The 8,620-nt window shown below is 60.3% G+C and overlaps 1 protein-coding gene across 1 annotated transcript; it reads right to left on the bottom strand.

Moving 5' to 3' along the window:
* Positions 1-4,427: 4,427 nt before the first annotated feature.
* LOC115288427 (alpha-1B-glycoprotein-like) lies at positions 4,428-8,483 on the bottom strand. Its single transcript, XM_029935746.1, has 8 exons — positions 8,420-8,483; positions 8,299-8,334; positions 7,928-8,206; positions 7,231-7,503; positions 6,654-6,947; positions 5,759-6,055; positions 4,975-5,253; positions 4,428-4,603 (listed from the first exon to the last, which is right to left on the bottom strand). The coding sequence occupies exons 1-8, from the start codon at positions 8,451-8,453 to the stop codon at positions 4,596-4,598; spliced, it is 1,500 nt and encodes a 499-aa protein (XP_029791606.1). The 5' UTR covers positions 8,454-8,483; the 3' UTR covers positions 4,428-4,595.
* Positions 8,484-8,620: the final 137 nt, after the last annotated feature.

Raw genomic sequence — 8,620 nt, 5'->3', positions numbered from 1 at the left:
TGACTCAGCCTCGCAAACGGGAAGCTTCCAGACCAACAGGGAGGGCACACGAGGGAGGGAGAGGGCGCGTCCGCGGGCGTGACCCTGGGCTGGACGTGATCACGGACCGGCGAGCCGGAACTTCAGTAGAGGCCAGGCAGGCGAAGCCGGAGTAGACAGGGGCGAGGGAGCGGGGACGTCCCCTGGCGGGAGGCGTGGCCTGACGTAATCTGGGGGTGGAGCGGGAACGCCGCCGTCGGGAGGCGGAGCCGGACGTGAAGGGAGGGGCGGGGGAACGGGGCGTCCGCCGTCGGGAGGCGGAGCCGGACGTGACGGAGGGCGGGGCATCGGGGAAGTCTGTCTGCAGGAGGCGGGGCCGGACGTGACCGGGGGTGGGGAAACGGGTTCGTCCGCGGGTGGGAGGAGGTGCTGACGTGACCGGGGGACGGGGAAGCCGGGACGTTCGCAGACCACGGGCGGGCCGGGCCGGACGTGACCGGGGGACGGGGAAACGGGGTGGTCGGTGGGAGGCGGGGCCGGACGACAAGAGGCTAAGGAAGAGGGACATCCGCGGGCAGGAGGCGGGACCGGACGTGACCTGAGCTACGGAGGAGGGACATCCGCGGGCAGAGGGCGGGACTGCACGAGACCGGCATTAGGGAGGAGGGACATCCGTGGGTAGGAGGCGAGGCCCGACTGCCAGTGGGCGGGGCGTGCGGGCGGGGCCCTCCTTGGGCTGTGGGCGGGGCGTGCGGGCGGGGCCCTCCTTGGGCTGCGGTCTTTGGGCCTGAGGCCTCCGGGGAACGCCGGCTCACCTTTTCTCTGGGCCTCAAGCGTCGCACCTGCGATTTGGGTTCCCCGGGATGTTTGATTAGGCTGGCGATCTTGGCCGATATGCAGGGCCGATGTCCCAGAGACGACTCTTCCGTGTCCCTGGGCACGGCGGTGTGACTCGCGCGCTCGGGGACCCGCCCTGAGCCTGGGGCAGAGGGGTCTGGGATTAGACGCCACTCGGACGTCCCAGAATTAGAAGGCGAAATCACCACGTGACGAATTTAGTTGGAGGAAATGAGCGTTAACTAATGTGCCCCTGTTTGTCTTTGTAATGAAAATATACTCAATCTTGCCTCTACCTGACTACGCGGCTCATTTTTCCTGATACCACCTATCTTCTTACCGTACTTGCAATTTGTGTTGCACTGACCGTTATTTTAAGAACATTTGACGTTTGGTAGATAATACGTCAACGCGATAAAAATAAATGCAAACCTTGAAGTATATGCAAGAAACGTAAAGCCTTCCTCAGCTCCCCATTCCCTTTCCCAGAAGCAAGCGCAGTTACCAGTGTCGTGTAGGTACCTCACGCATATACCCATCTACATATGTGCATATTTCTAAACGCATATGACGCCGGTTGAAGGACGGGTGAGGAGCCAACAGCCAAGAAAGAATGAGGCCTTTTCATAATAAAAGGTGGTTTCACTCTAGCAGGGGGACAGGACCCATGAGCAGAAAGAGCCGCCCTGGGATTGTGAGAGCAATTGATTTTATACTTTGGAGTTGGGGGTCAGGTGGGTAAAGACCAGAGGAAGTTTCCAAAAGGATTTTCCGGCCTTAAAGAACACTTCCAGGAATCCGGAGGCCTGACTATGTTGTCAAGCTAAGATTTTTCCCCCTAGCAAGGCAGTTACATAAAGATGGGGAGTTCCTGGAGGAATGTTATGCTCTCTGTGTCTCAAGTATTTGTCAATGGGCTTTAGTTTAGAAGGAAATTTAATTTTTGATTTTATCTACGTCTCTTTTGCCTTTGTGCTCCACATCACTTACATATGTCCCTCCATTTTCCTTTACCCAAATACCACATATTACACACACTGCTCTGTACCCGAGTCTCTTTCAATCAACATAACTTGGAGCCCCTGAATGAGTCCATAAGTGAGGCGCTGTGCAAGACGCTATGATTGGGCTTTAACGTGCTTTCAGCTTTTTGACAGTTTAGGCGGAAGGCCTAGCTATGGGAATTATAGATGCATTTCTGGCCTTGGCCGTGCACTGGCTGTTCCTAAACAAAGGGAAGAAGTTTGTCTAGTCTTCTAACTGGAGTTGGGCAGGTTGGTGATGCCCGAGACTCCTGACTCAGCTGCATGGAGCCTGTTTTTCCAGCAGTGTGTGTGGCTCGTGCCTGAAACACCAAAACTTGAGTAGAACTACTGGCCTGTGCAGTGTGGCCTCTTTGAAAGCCACCGCTGCTTTTGCATCAGTGGGAGACCCTGGGGCCCTTCCCCAAATAGGTAGCAGTGGTGCTGTTGTGTGTGTGGGGGTGTCTGTGGGGCCTCCTCCCAGCCAGACCCAAGGAGTTGCCGAGGGTGTGGAGGCCGCTTTCAGGTGGACAGACTGCAGCACTGGAGTGTGGAAAGGGCCCACAGACCTCACCTAGCTGAATACAAACACGCCCATCCGGTGACCCACCTCAAAATATCCACCTCGACGTATTCCTAGGCCCTTACTAACCAACGGACTATTTACAACTAGGCACAGTTGCCAAAAAAGGAAAAATTCCATAAATCACCATACCTCCTTACTATCCCTCTTTTTTTTTTTTAATGTTGTTTATTTATTTTGATACAGAGAGAGACAGAGCATGAGAGGGGGAGGGGCAGAGAGAGAAGGAAACACAGAACCAGAAGCAGGCTCCAGGCTCTGAGCTAGCTGTCAGCACAGAGCCTGACGCGGGGCTGGAACCCACAAACGTGAGATCTGACCTGAGCCGAAGTCGGAGGCTTAACCGACTGAGCCACCCAGGCACCCCATCCCTCTTTTTTTTTTAAACATAAAAAAAACTTTTTAAGAAACAAAGAGCAGCCCGAGCCCTGCGCGCCACAGAGGGGACGGAAAGGCGGTGGCTGCCGCGCCGGGCGCTCGGAGGGGCCCGGGTCGCTGGGACAAGTCAGGGCCCGGTTTGGAGTCCGGTGTGGTACTTAGCATGCTGGAGGATGATGGATGGAGCAGGTGCTGAAGGGCACGTGGATGGCCGCCGCCCATGTGCCCACCCTGGTAGCACACGAAGGACTTGCCCACAGTTGCCCACATGAAGGAGTGTAGCTCCGCCTATGTGAGTGTGTGTCGGTAAGTGAGCAGTTTCCACTAATGGCCGAAGCCCCCACGCATTACCTGTGACTTTTACTGCCAGGTCCTCTGGCGCTCGATGAGGATTACACAGATTGAGACTTCTCATGCCTATGGCTGCCCTGCTGTTGATAGAGCTTCAAGCTCTTGCAAAAGAGGAGTTCCTGCTCTGGCTCCACTGGAAGGGCTCTCCTTGGAGTGAATTATCTGGAGTCTGGCACCGCACAAAGACCTTTCTGCTGTCGAGCCGGGCACGAGTCTGCTTGGACTCAGGGGGTCGGGAGCTCTGACTGAAGGTGGGTACCAGTGCTGGGGGTGTGCCTAGATGGGGGCTGGCTACAGGCTCTGGGAAAGGTCTGCATGCCCTCCCTGCGCTTACAGAAGCCTGTTGCCTAACTGGACTGCCCCACAGCTCAGGACCACTGCTGGGAGCAGCACCAGGAAAGCACGTCACTACACTCACCGGCCACATACAGAGGGCTTCAGGAGAGAAAACCCTTGTCATGCGCGTTACTGGAGAGCAGGTGGAGTCCCACATGAGGAATCCAGCTCCCTCAAATTGTCAGGTCACTGGACTGGGGCTCGTGCCAAAGCCACAGCCCTTGGAACCTGTGTGCTAGGAAAGTTGTCCCGCCACCCGCCAACACCTCCCAGGCCCCTCGCCTGAGGGGGGAGAGCCCAGCTCTGTCCTCTGGCAGGAGCCTTGCCTCCACCTTGGGTCTCTCCTAAAGGCCCAATGCAGTTCCCTGGATTCAGTCTCAGGGACTCTTCCCTGCTCAGCATTCTGGGCAGGAGCCTACATCCTGGAGCTGGCCTACAATTCAGAATCCTAGTTGGAAGAGCTGAAGATAAACGGACAGGCTGGCAATCCCCACGAGGGCAAAAGGGTGCCAGACGTCATGGAAGCAAACCCAAGCAGCCGGAGGAATCTTGGGTAGCTTGGCCAGATTTCCTCAAGACTCTTGAAAGCTGTTAAAAGGTGCCCCAAGTGAGGGGACAGGTCTGGAACTGATCCACTCCAGCAGATTTCCAGTGTGGGGACCGATTCTGTCAAGGTGGGGTTGAGTGTATCTGGAGGATCAGGCTACCTGCCCAGGCCTGCTGGGGACAGGCAGAGGTGCCTGCGAAGTAGGAGGCAGTGTGACGGAAGAAAGCAAAAAGGGATCAGGAAAAATATGGACCCAGGAGCCAATCCTTGGCCCCTTTATCTTCAGGGTCCAACCCAGAGCCCCTCCACCTTTAGGACACAAGACCGTCTGACACTTCCCTCAAGTCCTGCAAGTCCAGCCTCCTGTACCAGGATTAGATCAGCCAAGGACACCTTTTAAAGTCTCTCTTCACGTTTATTGATTCCCAGGAGGAATGAGGGACAGTCCTCCACCCCCCCCTCCAGGGGGAGTCCAGCCTCCAGCTGCAGCACGAGGGATCAGCGCCACATGGGAGACAGTACTTGCCAAGGATGCCATCAGCAGCCTGGGTCTGCAGCTGGATCAGCTTCCTGGACAGATTTGACAGAAGAGAAATGGTAGGGGAGGGAGGCATCCTGTGTGCTCCTCCCTGGTGAAATCAGGGCAGACTTCACTGAGGCCTCGCAGGAGGGAACTAGCTAGGTCAGCCGCCAGTCAAGACCTCTCGCACACCTAGGCCTTCCTCCAGGTGCTCAAGCTGACCAAACCACTCTTTTGGGGCGTTTTCTTGTGTTGTTACCCTGCCTGGAACTTCCCTCACAACCAGACCAGAGGAGGCACACCACCTAACTGCCGGGAGGAGGTGCAGGGACGGGGCAGTCCTGGCACAGGGCACGATCTGGGCAATGGCCAGCAGGAGGAAGCCCGCTCACAGAACCCACAGACCAGAGGAAAACTGCACCTGCCACCTGGAGCTCCACCGGCTCGCTGAAATCAGATTCCAAGGCCTCGGGGAACGACCTGAAGTAGCGGCAGGTGTAGTTGCCCGCGTGCTGGGGTCCCACGTAGGTCAGCACAAAGTTTGCCGAGCGGTGGCCTTCCCGGGTCAAAACCCTTTCGCCGGCCCGAAACAGCTCGAACGTGACGTCTCGCACCTGGCTCTCACAGCGCAGGACGGCGTCGCGGCCCGGAGTCACCAGCTCGCTCCACAGGGGCCTAAGCTGAGGCCTGGGAGGGGGCCCTGGGAGGAGCAGGCGGGTCAGTCACGTGAGGTCCGCCCCTCAGGCAGCAGCCCCCGCCCCCCTACCAGCCTCTTTCGGCCCCCCAGGACTTCCTGCCTCCGGCTACACCCAGGCCTCCGGGCTGCTGGCCTGTTCTCACGCCCCTGTCTTCCCTCTCCCGGTCCCGGGCACGAACACGGCTCCTCCTGCTGTCTCCCGCTCCACCCCCTCCCCCAGGACTCTGCAGGTACCCCAGACCCGGGCCTGATCTGGGACTTCGCCGGGGTTCCCTAGCATTTGGCACCAGGACCTCAGGACAGGGGAGGAGGAGGAGGACCGGGCCCCGGGACGCGGGGTTGCGGGCCTCGAGTACAGGAAACGAGCCGATGCCAGGCGTCTCCGCCCCCCCCGTACCCCCCCGCCGCCGCCGGAGTCCCTCTGGGGCGAAGGGCCCGCCGTGCAGGCGGGCTGGGCCCGGGGCGCTTCCCTTCCGCTCCCTGCCCGCCAGCGGTCCCGGCGGCTCACCGTCCACGCGGAGGCGCACGGGCGCGCTGGGCGCCGAGCCCGCGAAGGGTGGCGCAGGGTCCACGTAGACGCAGCTGTAGTTGGCCGAGTCCGCCATCGAGACGTCACGCAGCTCGAAGCGGGCCTCGGTGTCCGGGGGGCTCAGGATACGGAGTACCCGGCGCTGGCGGTGGTCCACGCGCATCAGGACGAAGCGCAGGCCGGGCCGGGGCGCCAGGCACCGCAGCTGCACCGACGCGCCGGGCGCGAGCCGCAGAGTCGCGGGCTCAACCAGGAGCTCCGGCGCGGGGAGCGTCTCTGCGGGGAGGACACGGGGTGACCGGGCGCCGAGGGGACGTCACGGGCCCCCCGCGGGAGTCGGGCCCCCTCGGCTCCCTCCCGGGCGGCCCGCCAGCGCCGCCCTCCCGGCCTCCCCGGGTCCCCGGCGCGCACTCGTTTGACCGTCCAGGAAAACCAAGGGGGGCGGGGAGCTCAGGACGCGCGGTCCCAGGAGCACGTGCGCTCCCCGCGGGCCTGAACCCTCTCTCGGGGTTGACGCTCTGGGTGCGGGTTCTGCAGGCCCTGTGCTGCCCGCCTGTCCGCCTTCAACAAACACGGCTCCAGGGCCCTGCGCCCCTACTCTGGAGCCGGGAGGCGGGAGGAGGCTCCGGGCAAGCGACGTCTGTGCCAGGCTTGCACGTTGATTGGTTTTTCTTCGTGAAGTCTCGGTGTTGCTGAGCTGAATGCGCCATTCTCAGTTGGCGAAACTGAGGAGTCCGGATCGGGCCTCAGCCAGAGCCGTCCAGGACTGGGACCCTTCCCCGGGCCTCTCCTCCCGCTCCCCGTCCCTGGAAAGAGGCACTGTTGCCCTTTCTGCTCCAGGCTGCAGCGGGAAGCCCGTGGCCGCCAGGCTTACCGTCGCTGAGCAGCAACTCGACGGGCTTACTGTCCCAGGACCAGGTTGGCTGGTCACGCAGCCGATAGCGGCAGGTGTAGAAGCCGCGGTCGCTCAGAGCCACCGAGTTCAGGTCAAAATAGACGGTTTCTGAGTCGGTGGAGGCAGCTGGGACTTCAAGCACCTCCTCGCCCCGCCTCAGCTGGAAGTGCACGTCCCTTAGGGGCGCCGTGCAGATGAATGTCGGGCGGGAGTGCAGGTTCATGATGGCTGTAGAGTATCCCTTGAGACTCAGCCAGGGTGGCATAGGTGCACCTGCAAAGCAGGGGGTGGTCTCTGGGGCAGCATTAGTTGGTCCGGAGGACCTCTACCCTTGGTGGGGGCTTGACACCACCCTTCCATGTGTCCCTCCGCAGGCCCTGTGCCGCCTGGTAGCTCAGTGTTCAGCCAGGGTATGATCCTGCAAACAGTGGAACCACTGTTTACCAGACCCAGTCCTGGACAAGGGGATTCAGGGTTGGAGGGCAAGGTAAACAAAGCTCTGGCCTCCAGGAGCCTCCTACCCCGGGAAGCCCTCTGGGATGGTCAGCACACTCACCGGGCTCTGTGACTGTCACGGTGGCACTAGGCTCAGAGGGCGCGCCTGCCGCATGGGTCCGGTAGCTGCAGCTGTAGTTCCCAGGCCGACGGACTGGGAAGGCCGCTTCTGCGTCCATGGGGGCCTCTGCCTCCTCCAAAAACTGGTCGTCGCCCTCCAGCCTCAGCAGGAAGGTCACACCCCCAGTTCTCCCGCGGCACAGCAGTTTAGTCTCCAGGCCGGGTGTGATCCAGGGCACAGGCTTGGCTGAGAGCCAAGGTGGGGGCAGGGTCTCTGCGGGTGGACCAGGGTCAATGAGTGGTTCTGCAGGACTTGGGAGACATGGGTGGCCCAGCCGTACCTGGCCCTCCACACTCATGTGAAAGGAACCAGGGAAATGGAAGGCATTGATGGAGGAAAGGGAGGCAGCAACACGGGGAGACACGGGTATGAAACACCAGAAATATGTTCCTGGAAATGTGCTGGGCTTGTCCAAGCGCTTTCTGAGGATTCACTCATTTATTCCTCACAAGCTTCTGGGGTCAGCACGAGCATCGTCCTCATATTACAGATGCGGAAACGGGTCAGAGATGTCAGATGACTTGCCGATCCCCCCAGGCCAGAGAAGTGGGACCAGGAGACTGAGGAGTGGAGGAATGAGTCCTCTCCAGCAGCCCTGTCCCCACTGCCTCATGGCCCCGTGAAAGTCCCTGCTCACCTGCCCCTGTCACCTCCAGGAGGTTGCTCAGCTCTGTCCATCCATAGCTCAAGCCAGAGCGGCAGCGGTAGAGGCCCCGGGTGTCATTTGTCACTGCTCCTAGGGGGAACCGGTGCTCCATGGTGGGTAAACCAAGGTGTACATGTTCCTGGGCTACCCCATCCTTGAACAGCTCAAAACTCTTGGTCTTCACGCGGGCTTGGCAAGTCAGTGTCACATTGGCCCAGGGTTCTGGTGGCGATTTGACCTCTATCCACAGTTTCGGCCTGGTGTCCATTGCTGCATGGCAGGTTGGGGGTGAGTGCTGGGTCCCAGGACAGAGGCTCACCTCTGCCTGTGCCCGCCATCCCCAGGACCTGACCCAGACTCACCTTCCATCGCCTCGGTTGCTGGGCCCAGGGAGAGACCTGCAGAGAGCAACTCTGTGAGGCCTCTATTCCTATCCCTCCCGCTGCCTCCTGCCCCCAGGGACCCTGGTCCCAGCAACCTCACCCCAGAGCATCAGGACGGCCCCGAGCATGGACATGATGGCCAGCCTCGCTCTAGCCAGTGAGTGTCTGGGTTGATAAAGCCCAAGCGAGGGGGCAGTGGCAAGGGACTTTGACCGTTTTGTTTGTCCTTCCCAGAAGACCAGAGCTTGCATGGGGTGGTGACAAAGGGTGAAAGTCCAGAGCCTTGGGAGGCTCATCAATA

This window comes from Suricata suricatta, chromosome 3 (genome assembly GCF_006229205.1).
Source record: "Suricata suricatta isolate VVHF042 chromosome 3, meerkat_22Aug2017_6uvM2_HiC, whole genome shotgun sequence".
Classification (NCBI taxonomy): domain Eukaryota; kingdom Metazoa; phylum Chordata; class Mammalia; order Carnivora; family Herpestidae; genus Suricata; species Suricata suricatta.
The sequence above is the reverse complement of the archived record's forward strand: the minus strand, read 5'-3'. Positions and strand labels throughout refer to the sequence as shown.